The sequence below is a fragment of the Miniopterus schreibersii genome, assembly GCF_964146895.1.
Source record: "Miniopterus schreibersii genome assembly, chromosome: 11".
NCBI classification, from domain to species: Eukaryota; Metazoa; Chordata; class Mammalia; order Chiroptera; family Miniopteridae; genus Miniopterus; species Miniopterus schreibersii.
The window spans coordinates 68,905,042-68,928,067 of NC_138111.1; the positions used below are offsets into that span (position 1 = coordinate 68,905,042).

At 50.4% G+C, this 23,026-nt stretch overlaps 1 protein-coding gene across 1 annotated transcript in view; it reads right to left on the reverse strand.

Annotated features, from left to right (window-relative positions):
• The window catches only part of SHC3 (SHC adaptor protein 3), a gene marked incomplete at both ends in the record, with an annotated part of 115,459 nt that overhangs the window by 39,409 nt on the left and 53,024 nt on the right, over positions 1-23,026 (reverse strand). The window contains 2 exons of the mRNA XM_081150843.1: positions 1,841-1,960; positions 4,249-4,312. Coding sequence (XP_081006969.1) covers positions 1,841-1,960; positions 4,249-4,312 — 184 coding nt within the window. The remainder of the gene's footprint in view (positions 1-1,840; positions 1,961-4,248; positions 4,313-23,026) is intronic.

The window sequence follows — 23,026 nt, forward strand, 5'->3', positions numbered from 1 at the left end:
TGGGGTTTGGAAATCAAAGTGGACACCAAGATTTCGGGGGAAAAGGAAATCATATTTGGTGTACACAATGCATCACCGTCACTGGGTGAGCGTATGGCACCCCTTTGGCTGAGAGAACTGAAAGGGAGAGCTGACTAACGGCAAGCCCGCGTCTTCGCTCGGAGGCTGTTTCATCTTTCTTCTCCCTGAGAGCCCTGCAGAGGGGAGCGGGCACTGCCTTTCTGTTGCCCATCTGCAGTGAGGGGAGTGTGTCGCCCATAGGGCCGTGGCCTGACCGTCCTGCGCAGTGTGGATGCGTCTGATTTCAGCTCACACTGCCAGCGGCGCAGGCCCAGGCTGAGCACAGCGGCCAAGGCCTTCCGGTTACAGCATGTTCACCCGCTGGTATCCAGGGCAGCTGCTCACATGCACATTTGAGCCATGATGTTAAACAAGTGCCTCTAATTTATTTACTCATTTTTAAATTTATCTTTATTGTTCAGAGTATTACATATGTCCCCTTTCTTCCCCCTTTGACCCCTTCCACCTGCACCTGCCCCCTGCCCCGAGCCTACTGTGCTATTGTCTGTGTCCATGGGTTATGCATTTATGCACAGAAGTCCTTTGACTGATCTCTCCCACCCCTCCCCCACCCCCGCCTTCCCTCTGAGGCCCCTCAGTCTGTTCCACGCTTCTGTGTCTCTGGACCTATTCTGTTCATCAGTTTATTTTGTTCATTAGATTCCACATATGAGTGAGATCATGTAATACTTGTCTTTCTCTCACTGGTTTATTTCATTTAGCATAATACTCTCCAGATCCCACCTTTTTATTTTATTTTATTTTATTATTTTATTTTTTTATTTTTATTTTTGACAAGCATCCCTGGGGAAGAGGCACACCTGGGAACGAAGACTAGGCTAGTGGAGTGGGGGCGGAGACGGGGCTGGGCTCAGCTTGGCCTGGACTGGACTGAACTAGTCCTGCTGATGCTGGGCCCTGGCCTTCCTCCTGGGTTGACGAAGACAAGGCTTCCACAGCGGGACGGACGGCGATGAGACGCCGGGAACCTGGGGGCAGTCTTTTATTTCTGCCCCAATAAATCTTACCACTATCCCTCATCCTCCCAATGCGTGATCCCTGAAGTGCTTTTCTTGCGACGCCGCAAGGACCTCATTTCCACCAGCAACATTGGAAGTAAGGCCTTCCAGGGAATGATCAATCAGGCTGTATAATGATATCATATAACCGTTTTTGTAGCTGAAGGAGCTAAAGACCAGAGAAACCTGAAAGGTAGGCACTGAGGAGAGGCCCAACCACCCTACACGGAATCCACCTCAGTTAACACCATCGCTGGGCTGCCTCCCTCAGCAGCAAACTCCTGGCATGTGGGGGCCATGGATGCACCGTGTCACCTGAGCCCTAACCACTATCAAATGTGAGAGGCTCCAAAATAACGACCGGCTGAGAAAAGGAATAATGTCAATTAAACCACGACATGCCATTCATTTCAAAGATAATAAAATGTGGACTGGTGAACCAATGGAATATGGTGTAAGAGAAAACGAAAAGGGCAAGGACATTAAGAGGAGACTTACACATACGAACACCTCTTTGTAAGTAAATCAATGACTTCATGCATTACCCTCAAAAAAATAATTTATAAAAGAATTAAAGAGAACCAATTCCATCTATCATCCTGTTGGTGACCCTTCAAAGTAACCAATCAAAGTTTGCAGACTCATGAAGGTTTTACACACATGTGCTCCACACAGACCTGGTAAAGCTGGAAGTGGGAAGCGCATGGGACACCCGTCGTGTGGGGGCCCTAAGCAGGGCAGGGGCCTGAGCGCCTACAGACCTGTTTTGAGTCCGGGGTCCGCAGGTTCAGGCTGGCAGTGGATATGGTCAGGGAGATGCTCATTCCTGCAAACTGGAGGTTACTCTTGCCCAAGATGCTGGACAGCATTTTGTTTGGAGGCTGTGAAATCAAGCAGCATTATTTTAGCTTTTGAGTCACTGGAGACCACACTGTCGGGGCCACTCTGTTGTTCCTCTCCTACACCCCTAAGCCTCCACCTTCCCACCCGCATCAGGCACATGAAGAAAACTGCTTTGAATAAGGTGGGGAGGGGGGCGTTGACACTAACACGAAGATCCTAGAATGCACAATGTGGGAATGTAAAATATCTGTGCACACACCAAGACGAGCGGAAGGCGGGATCAGTGTTCCAGGCAGCGCACATCAGGATGCGTCTCACGGTGTGACTCCTAAGCCTGGGGAAGGGGCCACAGGCCAGGGCCTGCAGCTTCGCAGACTCAGAAACCAGCTTCATCCCACCAAGAGCCACACTAGTCAGGGCCAGACTAAACCAGCCCAGCTCAGGGGCCTATGAGCAATCCCCTCCGAGTCTTGAGAATGCTCTTTGCTGAAGGAATGGAACACGAATGCTTTGGCCGGCACATCCTCCGGTCAGGGCGCACATGGATGGTCCAACTGGAAATACAACGCGCCTGGAGCCAACACAGAATGGACAGACTCCGTTGGCTCTAACTGGTGCATCCATCAGCCCATAAGAAACATTCTTGGCACAGGGACTGATGGGAGGCATTGTCCAGCCAGGCACCTCCACTCTGGGTGCCTGCATGGGCACTTGTCTCTCTCCATTGCTAATCCCCCAACCTTCCTCTTCAGGTAAGAACACCCCCCCCCTTTGATATGCTAATCAAGCCTAGTTCTTAACCCAGCGGCATAGCTTGTGAATCTCCTGCCAGAGCTATTCAAAGATAAAGCAGCCTGGGCCCTGATTGAGTATACCTGGGGGTGGAGCCTAGCAGCCAGCATCCTTTCAATCACTTGCACCCAGAGAACCAGGAGGGTACCCCAAGACTTGCGGGTCAGATGCCACCTGGCTCTGTTCTCAGACACCCTCCTAGTTCCCATACTCAAGATTCTGGAGTAACGCTTGGTTTCCCATGTCCCCTGTGAAATGACTGGGAACACAGGCCAGCACATCTGAGCGTCATCCAAAGTTCTCTGCCTGAAACTCAGTTGCCCTTTTGGTCACAAATGTCCCCAAGCTGGGAAGACAGAAATGACTCACAGGCTGCCCCAAACCTTAGCCTCAGGGCAAATTCAGAGCCACACACAGAGGAATACTCCCACATTCAAACCAGGCACAGAGAAGCCCTGATGGTGGGTATTTAGTTTTGTGTTTACAGACACTTAAGTAAAGAGTTTTCCTGAACTTCCTCTTAATTCAGTTTGGTTTTTTTTCATTTTGGTCCAAATACCTCAAGATGAAAAAGTCGAGTACAGGGACTGGCCAAGCTCCAGCCCTAGAGCCAAGCAGTCTGGGCCGGAGCTTGGCCTCACCACCTACTTGCATCATGGGCTCTCCTCTCCGTGCCTCAGTTTTTATCTCTGTATACCCAGAGATACCCAACAATGCTCTAGAGCTGCTTGTGCTAGCTAATGAGAGACAATTATGAAATGTATAGGAATATTATGAGCTGGTCATTAAAAACAGCTGCTATTAAAAGTTAATTATGAAAACTTGAAATTAAATAAATTACATTTAAAAGAACAATAAATACTCAAAACTCATCACATCCTCATTTTTGCTGCATGAACTATTATCTGTGCAGTTCAGGCTATTTGTGTCATTGTACCCGGGTCACCTGTGTGGTGGAGATACTGTATAATGGGTCAGCACATCTCTCCCAACTCCATTTAGGGACACGTTAGAGCTTGACACTGGCCAAGGTGGAAGTATTTACACCACAGAAACTGGCACTGCTACAAATTAGCGCTTCTCAGTCCCCCACCCTTGAAAGACAGCCGTTAAATTTTTACCAGCACACCGCTGAGGGCAGAGAATTGTTCTAATGAAGTGGATCAGTGACTCTAGGCTTAGAAGAATGCCTGGCCCTGTTTTACAAGGTGGTTGTCATCATTGTCTTCACATTTAGGCCCACAGTGAGTAACCAGGGTATTGAATTTGGGTTGGCAGCAATAGCCAACTGTCCTCGTCAACCAGAGAAAGGGAATCTAAGCCCTTTCTGTTTTTAAAAGTGACAAGAGCCCTTGCAAGTTCCCTCTTTAAACAAGGGATGCTTTTTGGTTCTCCCTGGGCCAAAAAGAAAAAGTGACAAACGCCAGACCTTGGGAAGAGAACCGAACCACGTGTGTAATTAAAGGTGGTGAGTGGTGACACAGAGCAAAGGAGCAGAGGAGACACAGTTAGACCAGAGCCGAGAGGACAGTACCTTTCTCTTCCTGAGGGCTCCCTTGGTGCCTGGGACAGCTTCGCAAACGCGGCTGATGGCTTCCCTGAGGGACAGGAAGAGAGATCCATGTTATCATGTCAGTCAGGATCACATAACCCAGACGCCCTGTGGGTTATGTAAACCTGGGGGGACCATCGCCTGCGTAAGGAAAGTGGACCTGCCAGCTCAGGAGGCCCCCAGCTCCTCCTCTAAGCAAAACACAATCAGATTATCTTGGACCTCACTGGCAGTGGCCCAGTTCTTTCCGGTGGCTGCATCCTAACGTGTGCTGTGTGTGTGTCAGTGCCACCCGTTGCTTCAGTTTCTGTTTTGTCTTATGTTTGATTAAGATTCCGTTTCAGAGACTCGGTTCCCTGAAATGTTCTCTCTGGACGTTCTGTTCACAGCGATGGCACAGGGCCGACTCTCAGCCAAGCACCGCATTGATCGAGAGCCTTCTGAGTGAGTCAGAATGGGAGAGAAAGAAATGCGGTCCTCTGAGTGTTACTCCCGGTGACAAGAGAGAGGGTCTGAGACGTCCGGGATTAAACGGCAGCAGGCCGTCGGGTGGGAGAAAGAGGTAAGTGCCCCGGGCCAAACCCTACTAACGCTGCTCCCATTCTTGAATGCGTGCGCAAGCTTTGGGTCAATGTTGGTGACTGTTTCAGCTCTTATTTGGAGAGAACAGCCGACTGCCAGACTCCACCACACGCTGCTCACGCGTGAACTTTCCGACTGTTGCCACGACAAACCCAGAGGACTCTGCACCTGTCCCAGAGCTGTCCCCACCGTGCCTTCTCTCACCCCCCTCTATCTGTAGCCAATGTCAGTTCTTTCAAAATAACTTCACCTTTCTCTCCACACTCATTGGATATAAGAGCCCCATGAACCCCAGGACGGCAGACGTGCCTGTCTTCTCTGTCTACCCTGCTGCTGGTGGCTCGGACGCTGTTCTGAAGAAGGCAGTGAGCGTCCTAGGTATTGAGGGGACCTGACAGGAGGACAGGCTGCAGGAGGAGTCTGACCCCCAGGTCTGCCCGGGGCAGAAGAGCACAGAAGCAGAGGGGAAATGTGCAAAAGCGGGCCAGCCCTGGCAGTGTGGAGCAGTGGTTAGAACACCGGCCCACGCACTGAAGGCTGCACATTCGATTCCTGGTCAAGGGCACGTTCCTGGGTTGCAGGTTCTATCCCGGTCCCAGTCGGGGTGTATATGGGAGACAACCAATTGATGTGTGTCTCTCACATGGATGTTTCTCCCTCCCTTTCTCTCTTCCCCTCCCTCCCTCCCTCCCTCCCTCCCTCCCTCCCTCCCTCCCTCCCTCCCTCCCTCCCACTCTGTCTAAAAATCAATGGAAAAAATATCCTTGGCTGCAGATTAACAGGGAAAAAAAGGGAGACCGGAGGGGGCTGCTGCTGTCCACACGCTGGAGGCCGGGCCTCGGGTGAAGGGGGAAGCGGCCCCGGCAGCTCAACTGGTGACTCAGCCTCAGAGATAAATGACGGCACATCGGCTGAAGTTAAGAGCTAGAAGGAGGCGGGGTGAGCCTCACACTCCCACTCCCATGCCCACTCCCACACCCACTCCCACTCTCACTCGGGGAAAGACAAAATAGTAAGAGCACAGAGACGTAAACCGGGCTCAGGCACACCCAGCGACACAGAAGGCAGTGTGTCCTCTGGAGCCCACCAGCTTTCTCAGCTGCACATGTCTCGAAAGTATCTTCTATCATCCAGAAAAAGTCACCATCACAGTGCATTGCTTTGAAGAGAAATACGACCTTGTCAAATTAGGAAAGAGACTATAAAGATAAGCTTTACATGTGCCTTTAAATTTACTGTAGAGAGCGGAGAAAGAAATACTATTCTAAAAGTTCAGAGACCATGAAAACCCTAGACTATGAATCACCATGACTCAGAAAAAATTTACTTAAAATAAATAAGTGACTTTAAAGTTTATATTTAGCCATTTATTTTATAATAATATTCTTACTGTGGTTCCATGAAAATAACCATCCCAAGTACTTTCTAAAAGTAAATTCCTATTGAAGGTCAAGCTGTCCCCTTAAACAGCTGCACAAACCCCAGTACCTGCATTGCCCCTGCTTCCGTCTTTAAAACTCGGTGCATCTCTCTGCTGTACTCGGTATATTAAGTGATGTATTTAGCTAAGCAAAGCAGCTAATTCTCTCATGGTCCCAGCAGGCTGGAAAAACATTTTATGATAGCAAGTCACCCGTAAGTCATTTCTTACATACCCTTCATAAGCATCCGGTTTCTTTTTCCATCCACAGACATGAAAGATAAGAAGGGGGATGACAGTCTTGGGTGACAGTTTCCCAGAAAAATTTGATTCAGGTTAGAGGCCCTCCAAAGTCTAAGCTAGTCAGGCCACCACAGGGCTTGGGCGGTGGGCTGGCTACTAATGTGCCTGGGAGAGGGAGGTGGAAACAGCAAGGGATCATTAAGAACAGGATTGTGGAGAAGACCCTGAGAATAATAAACACGTTCTGCAGAACTAGTCCTCCCACAGGGAGGCAGGCAAGCATTTCAGGGCAGAGCGAGAAACTCAGTCTTTTGTCCTTATAAAATGTGCAAACATAAGAAATTCGGGAAACTACTCAGAGCGCATGGAGTCAGGAAGCCCTAAGAACCCCCTAAATGCTCTCCCTTCTCATTGGTGTAGATTTGTTGCCAATGTTCAAATGATAGCATATGTGTGTGGTTCTCATTTTAATCAGACTGATGGTATCTATTTCTATCTGAAATAGAAATGGGATGTAAATATTAGTAATTGCAGTGGTTAGATGAATGAAATTAGTAACTTTAACTCTGAAGTCTAATTTTAAACTCACAATTCTCAGGGTCCCTCCTTACTGTGTAGTACCTGCATTTTGGTGAGCAGTGCTGTTTCAGTTTGTTCATTTAGCAATAATTATTTAGCTCTGTGTAATTCCATTTAATCCCTGTGTGAGTCTCAGGTAGCAATTTTGCCCTGTTTTTAATAATAGAGATTGCTCCTTAACATTCTGTTCAGTACAATCCCATTTTGTTAAGCCAAACCATGAGCTCCGAGCTCAGTCAATAGAAGATGAACTATTTGGCACCGTCACAATTATCTGAAAGTAATCCCCAATGCTGACCCCCAGTTTTCATGATATCACCATCTTCCTCTACTCAGCTAAAATGATCATCGTTAGAGCCAGGACCGCTCACCTCTCGTAACATTTTCATTGGAACGTAGGATTTTGTAACTGGGATCTTTGAAATCCTGTAGCACCATCTTTCTCCTCACTCGTCCATCTCATTGCTGCCAACAAGACACACACACACACACTCTGCACAGACTCAAACAATTAAAAAAGGACTTTGGTGATTTCCGCACTCATGAGATTAGACTGAGGGAGGGAGGGGCAGCAAACAAACATGACAGCAAAGTGGGATCAATTTCATGGGCCGGCGAGAAGGACAGATGCATGTGGCAAAGGGGATCGGAGCTGGTCACCCTCAAACAGGCCGCTTTGGCATAAAGATTATTTTAAGCTGAAGGCAACTGAGAAGCAGCAGATTCAAGGAAGCCCTGTGATCTCCCCTATTTGCCTAAAAGCAGGACATAAATTTGTGGAGGCGCACCCCTGCTCTCTACCAGGAAGCCCTAGACCCGGACCAGCCCCGAGAAAGCAGAGGGGTCCGCAGGGGAAACCTTGCAGGAGCCCTCACCTTCCGCGGGCCCCCCCCACGCCCACCTTCCCACGGCCCGCTGCCCACACGCCCGCGCGCCCCTCCTCTGTCCTGTCTCCTCTGTGCAGATCGGTGGCTCTTTGGTCAAGCCGTATAGGAGCCTAAGTTCTAAACGCTCTCAGCGCCTCATCACTGTCGCCCTGGCTCACGTGCACCGGCTGCATTATCACTGTCAACCTGCCTTCTGTCGGCTCTGCAGGGCCTAACCCAGAGCACGTAGGAGGGCAAAGCAAAAATGTTTTTCCTCCCCTACAGAAGCACATGTGGTAACACTGTCAGGAGGGGGACAGAGGGGTCCAGTCAGGGGCATTTGAGTGACTGGCAGTTATCCAAGGGAAAGGAGGTGGGGGTCCTATCTTGTGCTTCATATGCAAATAAATTCTACATAGATCACAAATTTATTTGTAATGAAACTGTAAAAGTACTAAAATAAAACTGGGAGGACATTTTTTAATCTTTGAGTGAAAAGATGATACAAAATCCAGAAACCACAGAAGAATATACCGACACAACAGCATGAAAATAACACTTTATACACAAGGAAAAAAAGGTAACATTTCTTAAAGAGATCCTTGCTCTGATAAAAATCAGTCAGGAAAACATCAAAACTTAATGGAAATAGGAGAAAAGCATGAAAAAAGAGCTCACAGAAGATACAAAAGGTTCTTAAAAATATGAAAAGGTGCTCAGCTTCACTCATCATAAATACACAAATTAAAGCCTACACTAAAAGCCCTCTTTTCACAGCCAAGTATTCATGCTTGCTAAGACTACATGCGTGAGGAGGCGATGCGGCACCGTCTCCGCGGGGGCAGGTTGGTCAGGTCCCAACAACAGGAGAACGCACAGCTCCTCTGGTGCAGCAGCTCCGCTTCCCGTAGACCTTCTAAGTACACCCGCAGACAAGCTTGGGCCCCGCCGGCACCACCACTGCTTGCAGCGAGGTCCCCGGAAGACTGGTGGGGACAATCGAGGTCGATCACAGGGCCAGTTCAGGGACTAATGGAACCTCCATAAATGGGCCGGCACAGTGCAGCCGATGGTGCCCTCTGCCCACTCGGGTCCCCTGTTCTCCTCAGCCCCCTCCCCGCTGCTCTAGTTCTCACAAGCTGCCCCTGAAGGAGCACCGACAGCCTCGATGGCATCAAATCAAGGGCGACCTGCTGTCCTCGCTCCCGTGACACGCTTCCTGGCTTTTGGCCCCGTGCTCCTCTGCCGCCCTCTGCCTCCTGGGGGCTCTGGCCAGTGTTTCGCCTTCTCCGTGCCACAGCCTCTAAGCTGTGCAGAGCTCACCCAGAACATTCACTCGCAGACAAGAAAATGTCCTTCACCACCTACAGTGTTCTTCATTTCCCTATTTTCACTATAAACATGCTGGGTCCCAGCACAACAGCGGAAACCTCCCTCCTTCTGAGCAGCCTGGGGCAGAGACCTCCCTGTGGCCTCAGAAGGATGTGTCTCCCACCTCCAGCTGCGGGGTCTGACACTTGGCCGGGGTGGGGTGGGATACCGGAAGGAGAGGTCCGGCACAGGAGGCACCTCCAGCCCCGGGGCCGGGCCCTGGGGCCTGGCTGGGGTTTGCAGCACTTGTCTCACAGGCACTCTCCTTGCTTCTCTGTGCCACACCTGGTTCCTTCCCAGTGTCCACACTGAGGGGCAGCTCCGGCCTCTTGCTGTTGACACAGCCCCAGTATCTAGCACAAAGCCCTCCTGGGTGGATCCAATGGGCTCATGGCCCACAGAGGGTGCCCTTGGAATCTCTGCCTGGATGCAAGCAGGAGGCAATTTCTCCCCAAACACACCCAATTCTGCTTCAGACTTCACCGCAGTGAGGCCATTGGTCCACTAGGCCCCCAGACTGTGGGTGGCACATGCTAAAGTCTGAGTGATCCCCTGAGCACCCTCCCTCTGTCTGCACTAGAGTCTGGGTGATCCCCTGAGCACCCTCCCTCTGTCTGCACTAGAGTCTGAGTGATCCCCTGAGCACCCTCCCTCTGTCTGCACTAGAGTCTGAGTGATCCCCTGAGCACCCTCCCTCTGTCTGCACTAGAGTCTGAGTGATCCCCTGAGCACCCTCCCTCTGTCTGCACTAGAGTCTGGGTGATCCCCTGAGCACCCTCCCTCTGTCTGCACTAGAGTCTGAGTGATCTCCTGAGCACCCTCCCTCTGTCTGCACTAGAGTCTGAGTGATCCCCTGAGCACCCTCCCTCTGTCTGCACTAGAGTCTGGGTGATCCCCTGAGCACTCTCCCTCTGTCTGCACTAGAGTCTGGGTGATCCCCTGAGCACCCTCCCTCTGTCTGCACTAGAGTCTGAGTGATCCCCTGAGCACCCTCCCTCTGTCTGAAGTTTGGGGTAGAGATTACAGGGCACGGGACCCTCACCAAAGAAATCCTCTCCACAATTCCCAGCCTCGTATTGTTATACCTTCTCTCTGGGTAAACAGCAGCAGAGTAGATTCCCGGCCTCATCTCGTCTTCCCCAGCCCTACGTGGGTGGCATGAGCCTCAGGACCGCCGGGGCCATTCCCCATTGGACTTCAGTCCCATTTCACTGGTAGAGACCTCCACCACTCCCATCCTGAGGTGTCTCACCTACAAATGCTCACTTGTCTTTATTCCCCAGAGTACCAGGCCTCAGACAATCACACCCCCGACTGACAGCTCCACTTCACTGTCTTAAAGCCCTCCCAGACTGAACGCTTTCCAACCAGCCTAGATTGTCTCCACCAAAAACACTCCTCCCAGTCTTCTCATGGCAGAAAACAGGACCAAGGTCCACGGGTCCCCCTGCCCCACCCCCAGGAGCTGTCCTTGATCTTCCTGTGTCATCCCCACCCCAAATCCATCACAGCCCTGTCTACCATGAGAAAACAAGACAACAGGACAGTCTGTGTTCTCAAGCAACCTGCAGAGCGACAGAGGAGACCGACAGCATGCGGAGCGTCTGGAGAAGACCACAGACATAGTGCGTCGTGGACTGTTAATTACCCGAGTGCAATTCCGTCCTTCAGTCAGGGGAAAAGGAGCTGAAGACCCAGGGTGGTGGAAGAAGACCTCATGAGAAAATGCAAGGCGGAACTGGGACCACACAGGAGCATGACACGGTGGCGGGAGTGGGAGGAGGGCCTCTGGGGCAGCGGGTATGCCAGGAAATGGCAAACTGGGGCCAGATTGCAGAGATGTGAAAAACACGTGGAGCAGTTAGGAATTCAGACCTGAGTCTGAAAAGCATTCAGGGATTGCCTGGTGAGGGCAAAGCACAGGCCCTGTAAGGAAGGCTGACACGATAGAAATAGAAGTGAATGGACTTCATTTCAGCAGCTGTGCGCTGGACACAGGGAGGCTGGAAAACAGAGGGCGGGGGATGAGTCCAGGCTCCAGTGATGACAGTGACAATAGAAAGAGGCCCATTTGGAGACGCCTGAAGGCCTGCCTAACCAAGGATGTAACACTGAGTGGCGTCATCGATGCTCACTCTCATGGTGGGACAGCCTCTCTCCCTTCCCAAGGACACATGAAGTGGGTCATTATCTCCATCCTGAAGCCACAAGACACAGGTGGGCAATGCCTGACACCCCACAGGATAGAGTCAGAGCCTGCCATTTGGGATGAGAGGGCACCAGGGGCCCAGAGCGTCTGGAGGGACATTGGAGCAAATGGCTTCTTCCCTGTGTCGTCCACGGCCAACAGGTGGCACTCTCCGGGCACCTGCAATCTAAAGGTCCCTGTGTAAGCAACCATTCGGCAAAACAGACTTTAACATTAATGTCAGGTATTGAAAATACGTTAAACTTTATTTCTGAAAGGTAATTTTACCGAAATGGGTCGGAACCACTTAAATCTTCTAGCAGCAGGTGCCGTGAGCATAGACGGAGCCTCGAGTGTTGAAACCCGTGCGCCGCTTGAGGAGTCAGTGAGATGCCGGAGCAGCTTCCCAAGCGCTCACCACCCTGCCACTGTCCTGCCACAGCCTTGGCACCTGCAGGATGCCCCCGACACGCGGACACAGTCAGCGTCAATAAACACTGGTTAATTATTACAAAACAGATGCAAAAGATAGTATCATATAAGTTCACATAATAAAAAAAAATTAAGAAACTGGAAAAGAGGTTCCTTATCTGTGCTGAAAGTTACCTCATAAATGACAGATAAACTTCTGGGACTGCTAAGAATGCATGGACTACAGAGTAAGTGCCAACTGAGGCAATATTGAAGCTAATACTCCTTCCTCACTGTTTAAATAACAAATTTTTAAAGTTTGCTCAAGGTCACAGGTGGTGTCACAATGTCTCTGACATATCAGGGACTTGCTTTATTCTTTCAAACACTTTCTATGAATTTTCTTTTCCCCTTTAAAATTCTGTTAGGTTGGAAAAAGTCTTCTGCTCCCAACTTGACTGCCTCATGATGCTGAAACTCCAGTCAAAGGGAGGAAAGCACCCTCATAATGGCTCCTTCAGGCAGGCGCAGTTTTATAAGTGAGCCATGTTCTCAGGCAATCAGGATGGGCCCAGTCAGCCGCAGGGAGCCACCACCAGAGCTCCACCGAGGGGCTGACCATGACCCGGTGCGGGAAAGGTGCCCCAGCAACGTGGGATCCACAGACCTGGGACACCCTGTGCACCTCTCCTCACTGACGGATTTAAGCATCACTTATCTTTCTGGAGAGATGCATCTTCTAAGAGCAAACACCACCAGCATTAAAGGCCCAATTCCACTGACTCCTGCTTCCTTACAGCAAAGCAGGGATACAAGACAAGCAAGCAAACCCGACCCGAAAACCAAAGGGGGTCCCGCGGGCTGACAGCCTCCATGGCCTGTGCTGTGTGCTCCCCAGTCATGGCCTTATTAACCCCCGCACTCCCTGGAAGGCTGGCCCACTTGTGCTGGTTTTCTAGTTGAGAAAATGGGGCACAGAGAAGTTTAGTAATGTGCCTGAGCCAGGGAGCCCAGGTTGTGGGATGAGACCGTGAGCCCACAGCTCTAAAGCCAGGTCCAGAGGGAGGTCCTTGGAGATGGAGCTCTTTCTGAACTCCAGCCCGTGGACCTCTGGGAGCCCATCCATGTGTTCCCACGCATGGCCACCAGGACAGGACTAGTCTTAGAGGCCTTTGAAATCCTTGACACCAATGCTGATCCACCAGGAGTTTGAAGGTGGGCAAAATGGGGACCATGGCACCAGAAAGCAGGGACCACGATGCCCCAAACCCGCCGTGAGTGGTTAAACAGACCATGTTGATCAGTGCTCAGCCCTGAAAACAGGGCCTGGCCGCACAGAGCAGCGGGAGCAAATCTGAACCTGATGAGGCTGCCGGAGCAGGCAGACGGAAGAGAGTGAGCTGCCGGGCCCCTGTGCGCACAGACTTTAGGGCACACAGACTGCGCCCAGAGGGCCTGCGGGAGGACTGGAGGCCGTGGGCGGAGTGCTGCTGCAGTGCTCTCTGCGGGGAGGACTGGGTCCTGGGGAGCTCAAGGCGGACCTCGGCCGTAGTCGCTTTTTGCGCTAGTCTCCACGGAATCACATAAACCTGGACCAAACACCTGGTCTCCCCTCAGTCTTCTATGTTCACTTTTCTTTGCAAAATGGCAGCTAAGTCACTGTGGTGCCCGTTAGCCAGGCTGCTTGGACACCTAGGGCACACCTGCCCCTGCATCTCCCAGGGAAATCTTTCCCTTTAGGATCCCGCAGCTATAGATGCAGGACTCAAGAGATGCAGCTAAAAATAAGTTCAGACAACGGGATTTCCAAAGCAGCCCTGTTTGACAGGCCTGTGCCACACAGACATGTTGCTGTAATTATTTTCTGTATTATCATCATGTTTTGAGGTTTTAGAAACCTTTCTAGCTGGAGAGAGACCACCCCTCAGGGGTTAGCCATTCTTAGAGATGCAAAGGGCCCAGAGCAGGCCTCTGACAGAGCCAGCCTTCTCTTGCTGACCGATGCTCCCAGCAGGCAACATTCCTCCGCCTTCATCATGCGGGAATTAGGGGCCACACTTAGAGCCCAGAGCCCAAAGGCATTATTCATCCTACCCAGTCCTAAACTGCTCACCCTGCTCTGCTCTCCCCTGGCCTGGCCTACCCTACCCTGCCCTATCCTGCCCTTTCCTCCCCTGGCCTCCCCTGCCCTGTCCTATCCTGGCCTACTCTGCCCCATCTTACCCTGGCTTACCCTGCCCTATCCTGCCCTATCCTGCCCTATCCTGCCCTGCCCTGCCCTCTCTTGTGTTTCCTCTTGTGGCTGCACCTGACAAACCAGCTTAAAAGAATACAAAATAGGAGGCCTAACAGGTTTCCTTTAATTTTCAGGGAAAGGGAGAGTGGGAAAGAGTATGATCTTTCCACGATTAACTCTGTGTTGGGGAACATTCCTGAAATATTTTATTTAAAAATCCTCAAGGAAAAGAAAAGTCGGTTCCTCCATCTCTGCTGTGCACAGGCTCCAGACTCTGGGTTTGTTACATCCGAGGAGAAAAGAGCCAGAGGGGAGGTAAACAGAGCTTGTCTGTAATGAACAAAAAGAGAGCCCTGCTGCTGGCTGGCCCACGGACCAATGGTGAGGGGACACTCTTGTCACCTGGGATGGAGGGGATGTGTAGGTTTCATTTCTCCTTGTTGGCTTCTGCTTCCAACATAGTCCATTTCCAGGGGCTCCATTTTCTGACCAGGAAAAATAGGCAGGACTCAAGGGCGGGTGGAGAGAGGGGTCACTTCACAGGCTCCATCCTCTCTCATGTCTAGACTTCTAAATAGATGAGATCAAAAAAGGCAGACCATCACCTACTGCACCAATGCGGGCCCAAAAAGACTGTGAACCACATGATATATGGTGCCACCGCACAAATGAAAATGGTCATATTTTTTTGTTGTTTCTTTGCACAACTCAGATTAAATTCCTATATAGTGAGATTAAATTGTGCCCCAGCCCTTAGGCTTGCTCTTCACAGATCCAAACTGAAAAATATAAACCTAAAATTCAGGCCACTATTTGCCTTTCAAGTGACTCTGTTCAGGTATCAAATATTCAGCTTTGTGAGCCCTGAGGAAACACCTACTAAGAAGGGCTCCTGGTGACTAACTGGGCTCAAATAAAAATAAAATAAAAAGTCTAGCAGCTTTTTCTACACAGGGGCTTCTCATGCAAACTGCACTTCAGGGAGAGGCCTGCACTGAACTGCCTGCCCACACTGTGTCCTGCCCGCTGAGGCCCTTAGAAAGGTGTCCTGGAGTCCTGCTCAGCCGACAGAAAGGTGTCCTGGAGTCCTGCTCAGCCAACAGAAAGGTGTCCTGGAGTCCTGTTGGACCAACAGAAAGGTGTCCTGGAGTCCTGTTCGGCCAACAGAAAGGTGTCCTGGAGTCCTGCTCGGCCAACAGAAAGGTGTCCTGGAGTCCTGCTCGGCCAACAGAAAGGTGTCCTGGAGTCCTGCTCGGCCAACAGAAAGGTGTCCTGGAGTCCTGCTCGGCCAACAGAAAGGTGTCCTGGAGTTCTGCTCGGCCAACAGAAAGGTGTCCTGGAGTCCTGCTCGGCCAACAGAAAGGTGTCCTGGAGTCCTGCTCGGCCAACAGAAAGGTGTCCTGGAGTCCTGCTCGGCCAACAGAAAGGTGTCCTGGAGTCCTGCTCGGCCAACAGAAAGGTGTCCTGGAGTCCTGCTCGGCCAACAGAAAGGTGTCCTGGAGTCCTGCTGGACCAACAGGATGGGCTCTCGCATCCCAGCAGAGCGGTGCAGCTGCAGCCAACCTGGGCAGCTCGACACTGGCCAATCAGAACAATGCCTTTTGGACCAATCAAACTTCGAGAATTTGGAGTCCTTATTTGAGTGATGACGGACCGATCAGGGGCCAGGGCTGGGGCCTTTTGTCCAAAGCTGGCTCCCCTCTGGCTCTGAGAGCTCCCTTTCCCTTCCCTGGGAAGCTGATGACTGTGCCCAGCTGAGCTGGAGCCTGGCGGGCCTGGTGGGACCAGAGCAGACCAGCCCAGCACAACGCGCACCAGCGCGGGGCAGAGCGGTCTTGCTGGAGAGAGGCTGGCACCAGAACTGCCTCCCAGCAGTGCTGTTTTCGCAATTGAGCTGTTTGCACTGAGTAAAGTTTCCTACTTCACTGCTCCCCAAGTTGGGGATTCCTGTTGGTGGTGAACTGGCGCCAACGACCCTCAGTTGGCAGCATCCACTCAGGAATTTGGCAACAGTTTAGGATTGGGGGGTTTGGGGAGTCCTAGAAAAGTCCCTCATCGTAGATTCCTTATTTTGGTCAATGTTTTCTTTCTAAATCTGAAGTCGAGAGGTTCTTGATCACCACTGCACGAGCTACCTCCCACCTTCCAGCTTTCATTAAGAGAAGATTTAAGGAACCTGATGTGAAATCAGTTCAGTCAGCAAACTGCCCAGGAGATCCAAGGTCACGATGGGCCAGAATAGCATGGAGAGTGGATGGTGTGGCCCGTGGGAGGCGAGGCAGGACTTGCTCTGTTTAAATCAGCTTCACACAAGGCTTCTTGGGACACAAACCCACAGAAGGTACCGCCGGACCCATCTCCCAAAGACACACACTGACTTTCCAAAATAAGGACCCGGCTCCCTCAGCCCTCAGACGTTACAGGTACAGAAATGCCTCCCAAATCCCTCCACCCAAGGCCTCGGCAGGAAGCACACGTGCTCCTTCCCCAGGGAGACCCCCTGGTTCCCTGCGCCCACAGGGATTCCCAGGGTGGCAGTGCGGGTGCACCTGTGAATTCTGCTCCCCCACCTGAGCGCAGCCTGTGTGGGGTTAACAATCACACCTGCATCGTGGGATCTCTGTGAGAAACTGAAGAGAGATTCTCTGTGAACCCACAGAGCCTCCCAGCGTTAACAGTGCCTGCCCTGGGCGCACACGGAGTAGCCATCCACGCCTTCATCAGTACTCAGGTCAAACGGCAAGTACACACCTTCCTTCAGAACCGCACAGAGAGCCTGGACTGATGGAGACACAGGGACTTGATGGATTACATATAATTACATCCCTGTGCATTGAAACTTTATACATGTGCACCTATAACAGAAAGCGGGGCAGAGGCAGAGAGAGAAGTGTGGTCTTGGTGGCTAATTCTGGCTCCAGATGCAGTATCTGTTCACATTGACCTTAATCTCTTTCATTTACAGGCATATGGTCCCAAGAAACATATGGTCTCTAGGGAATTCTAGGAAAATAGGTTGATGTGTGAACATAGCTATTGGAAAGTCCTCTTTTGGGTGTGTATTAACAGCTTTATTTGTACTCTTACGAGCAAGAGACCATGTTAAGAGGCTGCCAGGGTGACCGGGTGCTCCTCACCGCCACGGGGTTCCACAGCGCACACAGACCCCCCAGCCACGCACACAGACACGGGTGCACACAGCCACGGACACAGCCACGGACACGGGCACACCAGCCCCAGCCACGGACACGGGCGCACGCGTGGAGTGGCTCCAGGCACTCAGCTGCCCAGCACGCTCCCTCAGGGAGTCGGTGGTGAAGCGGAATGGAAAGAAATCCTGTTTTACAGTCAAGGGGAATCCGAAGAGGGCAAGCCCGTGGCAGGGGGACCGGGCCCCTCTCCGCAAAGGCGGCAGCTACGTTTCCGATTCCTGAGGGCGAGGACCACCCCCCGCACACGAGTCTCTCCAGCTCTGGCCCCTGGCGGGAGGAGGGTCTTAGTGCAAAACTCTGAGGCGAATCAGAGCAAATACACTGACACCGCGCGGCGCTGGGAGGCTGCGTGGAGCCCGGGCTCCCCTCGCGGGGCAGCTGCGGGGGCGGCTGGGGGTCGCCAGGAGGAGCCCCCAGAGCCCAGCAGTCAGAGGAGGGGGGGGAGCCAGAGGTCCACTCACTGGTCCAACAGTGTCCTCCCTGTCACCATTTCATTACCAAGGCAACTATAGCTTATTATATAAACTAACCATGTAAGACGAGCAACGTACAATACAAGATGCCAAAGCACAAACTCCTAGAAATAAATATCCATGGACACGGGTTTCTTCAAAAATGTGTTTAATATCAGGCAAAGAGCTACAGCACCATCAGTCAAAAGGACCATGGACAGGCCTGTTGGGGTAAACAGAAGTCACCCTGAAAGGAGGGAGCAGAGCGGGCAGAGGTCACCAGTGAGGCCTGGCCGGGCTGAGAGCTGGACAGTCCAGATGCGGGACAGCAGCCCGGGGGTGGGGAGAGGCGGGAGGGTGGCAGGTCCCACAGAAGGTGCCCTTCAGTGCACACATCTGCAAGGCAAGAGAGAAAACGCGGTGATTCTTGCTGGGGTTTGATGCCGTCTCAGAGCCTTGCTGTGGCCCCGCCGGCGGCGTTTACTGAGACAGGACAGGGCTCCTGCTCCTAAGGCGGCTCTGTCTGCAGCACTTGCCCTAGGCCCTGAGGCCTCACGCCTGACCTACTGCCCAAACTTATCTGTTTGGGGGGGATGTGAAAGCAGCGTCCCCAGACTGAGTTTGGGGAGGAGAAGGGCCAAGAGGGGACAAGTGAAACATTAGAAGTCACTGGGTGGTTGCTGCATGGAAAGGTAACCCTGGAGTTAAGGGGCAGCACTCAAGGGACTGGCGGGAGGGTCTCTGGGATCCCTGAAAGCAGACTCTATGCTGTAGCAGGGGAGCGCCCGCTCTCGCTCTCTCTCTCTCTCTCTCTTTCAGTATCACACACTCATTTATACACACTCTCACACTCATTTTCACACACACACACACACACACACACACACACACACACACACACACACGGTGACCCAGCCCCCGAAAGTGAGGCACAGCTGAGTCCTGCTGTGCATCTCCAGGACCCTTTTCTCCCTACCCCCATCCCTGAGGGGCAGATGCCATTCTTTCCCTTTTGGGGGAAATAAAGTAAGATAAAAGAAATTAAACTCAGAGAAGGTACTGAACCCTTCCCAGAATCACATCACATTAGTGGAATTAAGTAAGAATTAAACTCTCAGGCAACAAAGCTAGACCTTTCCCATCCAGTGCCCATGGTGATAGGGCCACACTACCATCAGCCCCCATAAGCAAGGAAACAGTCACACCAGAATGAGGGTACCCAGCCCGGGTGTGAGATCTTGCCCCATCGCCAAAGCCCACACGATCAGGGGCAGCAAGGTCCTGTGGGCAGCTGGTGCTGCTGGATGACACTGGGCACAGTCCCGGAGCTACACCTCTCACGAGAATGACCAACACCCCTGCCCTGACTTCAAAAGCTGCCCAGCACATCATTGGGTCCACACACCATCCTATAAACACGCATGATGGGTGGGCACAAGCCCTTACCTCCTAGGGGCTGAGTGTGTGCCCAGCAGTCCAGACCCTACGGGCATGAGGACAGACAAGAAGAGCCAGCTCCGCCGTGGGCTCAGTACCACCCACACAGCGCACATGAGAAGGTGAGACCGGCTGTGTGGACTGACAAGGAGGGAAAAGCTGTACGTTGTGAGATGTGGCAGAGGCCGGGGAATGAGGCAGGAAGTAAGAAGCTAGGGAAATTCCTAGGCAAGTGGAATAAGGGAAACTGAGACAAAATAATTAAATAAGACCAAACAATTTGAGTAAGGTTTTATCTTCCCTAACCAAGGACACTTAGAAGCAAATGGTTTGCACATTCCAGACTGTCCTGGGGGCAGGCCCGCCTCAGCCCGGTCCCTTTTCAATGATGTTCTTTAAAAATGAACCTAACCAGAGAATAACCCTGACCCTTCTATATGCTCATTTTGATTAATTAACATATTGAAGGACACACCAGGAAAGCTAATGAACATACTGTTAAGACCCTTTCCTGAGACGTCTCCTAGATTTCCTGCAGGCCTAAGAGAGATAAAAAGCCTCAAGACAGAGGGATATCTCCCATGACCAAAGCACCAGAACTGAGAAAGGGGCCCACATAACATCTGGCTGTGAAAAACAGCCAGGCTTTCTTTCTGCTAGGGGGAGATGGCTGGAAATACAGGCACCCTTTTAAAGGGCCAGTACACAAAATTTCATGTGCAGCCACTCACCTTGGGCAGAGTGGACTGGTGCTGTGTAAGGAGAATCCAGGGTGGGGGGCCCTGGGGATGGAGTTATTCCTGTGCTGAGTCATTCCCCCAGACTGCAGCAGACATCAATCTCAGGCAGACCTTTACCATCCAGGCAGCTTTTGCCTGGGTGGAGAACAATTGCCCCATCCTGTTGGAAAACCTTTCACCCCACACTGTGGAGCTGATGCTTTGCTGTGGTCTACAGCCTGAGGCTCATTAAGTGATTGAGAAAAACAATCACACTTCAGGCACAGGCAGATGTCTGGATGCTTTGAGTATTTGCCTGATCTGCTTCTAGACCCAGAGCTAGGAAAAGCAAACCTTGGTGTGTAACTGGGTCCTTTCCTAACACACTCGGCCCCAGCAAAGGAAGCAACAAGCTATGGATCACTGATAGCTGCAAACAGAGTACTCAAGGCCAGTCAAAAACTGCGTCTGACATTGGCCTGCACCAGAGACCCTCCAAAAAGACTGGGAGTCCTAGCAGATCTACCTAGTACATAGAAACAAATCCAAACAGGCAGCCAAAATGGGGAGAGAAAAAACAAGTCCCAAATGAAAGAATAAGAGAATTCTCCAGAAGAGACAAAGGAAATGGAGATGAGCAAACTATCAGATATAGAGTTCAGGATACTGAACATAAGGATGCTCAACAGCATGAGAAAAGATATGGAAACTATGAAGAAGGACATAGAAGAAATAGGGAATACTCAGGAAGGAATAAACAGCAGATTAGAGGAAGCTGAGGATTGGATCAGCAAATTAGAAGACAGGGTAGAAAAAAGAAACCCTCGATCAGAAAGCCAAAAAGAAAAAACAATTAAAACACAGGAGGATGCTTAAGGGAGCTGTGGAACAACATGAAAAGTAACAATATTGCATCATGGGAGTACAAGAAGGTAAAGAAAGTGAATGAGCCATAGAGAACCTGTTCGAAGAAATAATGGCAAAAAATGTCCCTAACCTGGTGAAGGAAAAAGTCACACAAGTTCAGGAGGCACAGAGAGTCCCAAGCAAGAAGGACCCAAAGAGGTCCACGCCCAGACACATCATAATTAAAATGCCAAAAATTCAAAACAAAGAGAGAATCTTAAAGGCAGCAAGAGAAAAGCAATCTGTTACCTACAAAGGAGCTCCCATAAGGCTGTGAGCTGACTTCTCATCAGAAACTCTATAGGCCAGAAGGGAATGGCATGAAGTGTTAAAGGTAATGCAAAACAAGGATCTGAAACCAAGACTACTCTATCCAGCAAGGCTATCATCCAAAATTGATGGTGATATAAAGAGCTTCCCAGACAAAAAAAGGGGGGGGGGGTGGTGCTAAAGAAGTTTATCACCACTAAACCATCATTGCAAGAAATGTTAAATGGACTAACGTAATAATAATAAGAAATAGAGGAAATAGAGAAACATAGGCATAAAGAATTAAAATGGCAATAAATAAGTACCAATCAATAATAACCTTAAATGTAAATGGATTAAATGCTTCAATCAGAAGACATAGGGTAGCTGAATGGATAAGAAAACATGACCCAAATATATGCTGTCTACAGGAGACCCACCTCAGAACAAAAGACTCACACAGGATGAGAGTGAAGGGATGGAAAAAATTTTCCATGCAAATGGAATGAAAAAAAAAAAAGCTGAGGTAGCAATACTCATATCTAACAACATAGACTTCAAAATGAAGACCATAATCAGAGACAAGAAAGTTCACTACATATATCCAGCAAGAGGATATAACCCTGGTAGACATGTATGCATCCAATATAGGAGCACCTAAATATATAAAACAAACCTCTGGAGGACTTTAAGGGAGAGATCAATAGCAATACAGTCATAGTAAGGGCCTTTAACATCCCACTGATCTCACTGGATAGATCTTCCAGACAAAAAGCCAACAAGGAACCAGTGACTCTAAATGACACAATAGATCAGATGGATTTAACATTTACAGAACATTTCACCCCAAAGCTGTAGAATATACTTTCTTCTCAAGTGCACATGGAGATTCTCAAAGATAGACCACATGTTAGGACACAAAACAACTCTCTACAAGTTATGTGAGGAAAAGGGAGCCCTAGTGCACTGCTGGTGGGAATGTAGACTGGTACAGCCACTATGGAAAACAGTGTGGAATTTCCTCAAAAAATTAACTATGGAACTGCCATTTGACCCAGTGTTCTCACTTCTAGGACGATATCCTAAGAAACCTCAAACACCAATCACAAAGAACTTATGCACCCCTATGTTCATAGCAGCACAATTTACAGTAGCTAAGATCTGGAAGCAGCCCAAGTGCCCATCAGTAGATGAGTGGATAAAAAGCTGTGGGACATTTACACCATGGAATACTATGCAGCTATAAAAAAGAAGGGTCCCTTACCCTTTGGCACAGCATGGAGGGACCTGGAGAGTATTATGCTGAGCGAAATAAGCCAGTCAGAGAAAGACAAGCATCACATGATCTCATTCATATGTGGAATCTAAAGAACAAAATAAACTAATGAACAAAATAGATCCAGAGACACAGAAGCATGGAAAAAACCGATGAATCTTGGAGGGAAGGTGGGAAGGAGAGATTAACCAAAGAACTTATATGCATATATGCATAAACCACGGACACAGACAATAGTGTGGTGAAGGCCTGGGGAGTGACAGGGGGCTGCAGGGTAGAAGAGGTGAAAGGGGAAAAAGTGGGACATCTGTAATACTTTCAACAACAAAGATAAATTTTTTTCTAAAATTTAAGAAATTGTCCAAATCTACTGATCTGTTCACAAAGAAGCCAAATTATGATGTCATGGGTGTGGTAGCATTCCCAGTTTTAACAAAAAGAAAGGGGGTTGTGTGTATGTGGTGTGCGTGGTATGTACGTGTGTAGTATATGGGGGTGGTAGGTGTGTGTGGCGTGTTTGATGTTTGGTATATGGTGTGTGTATTGTGGGGTATGTTGTGTGGTGTGTGTAGTGTGATGTGTGTATGTGTAGTGTGTGGTGTGTACATGTTGG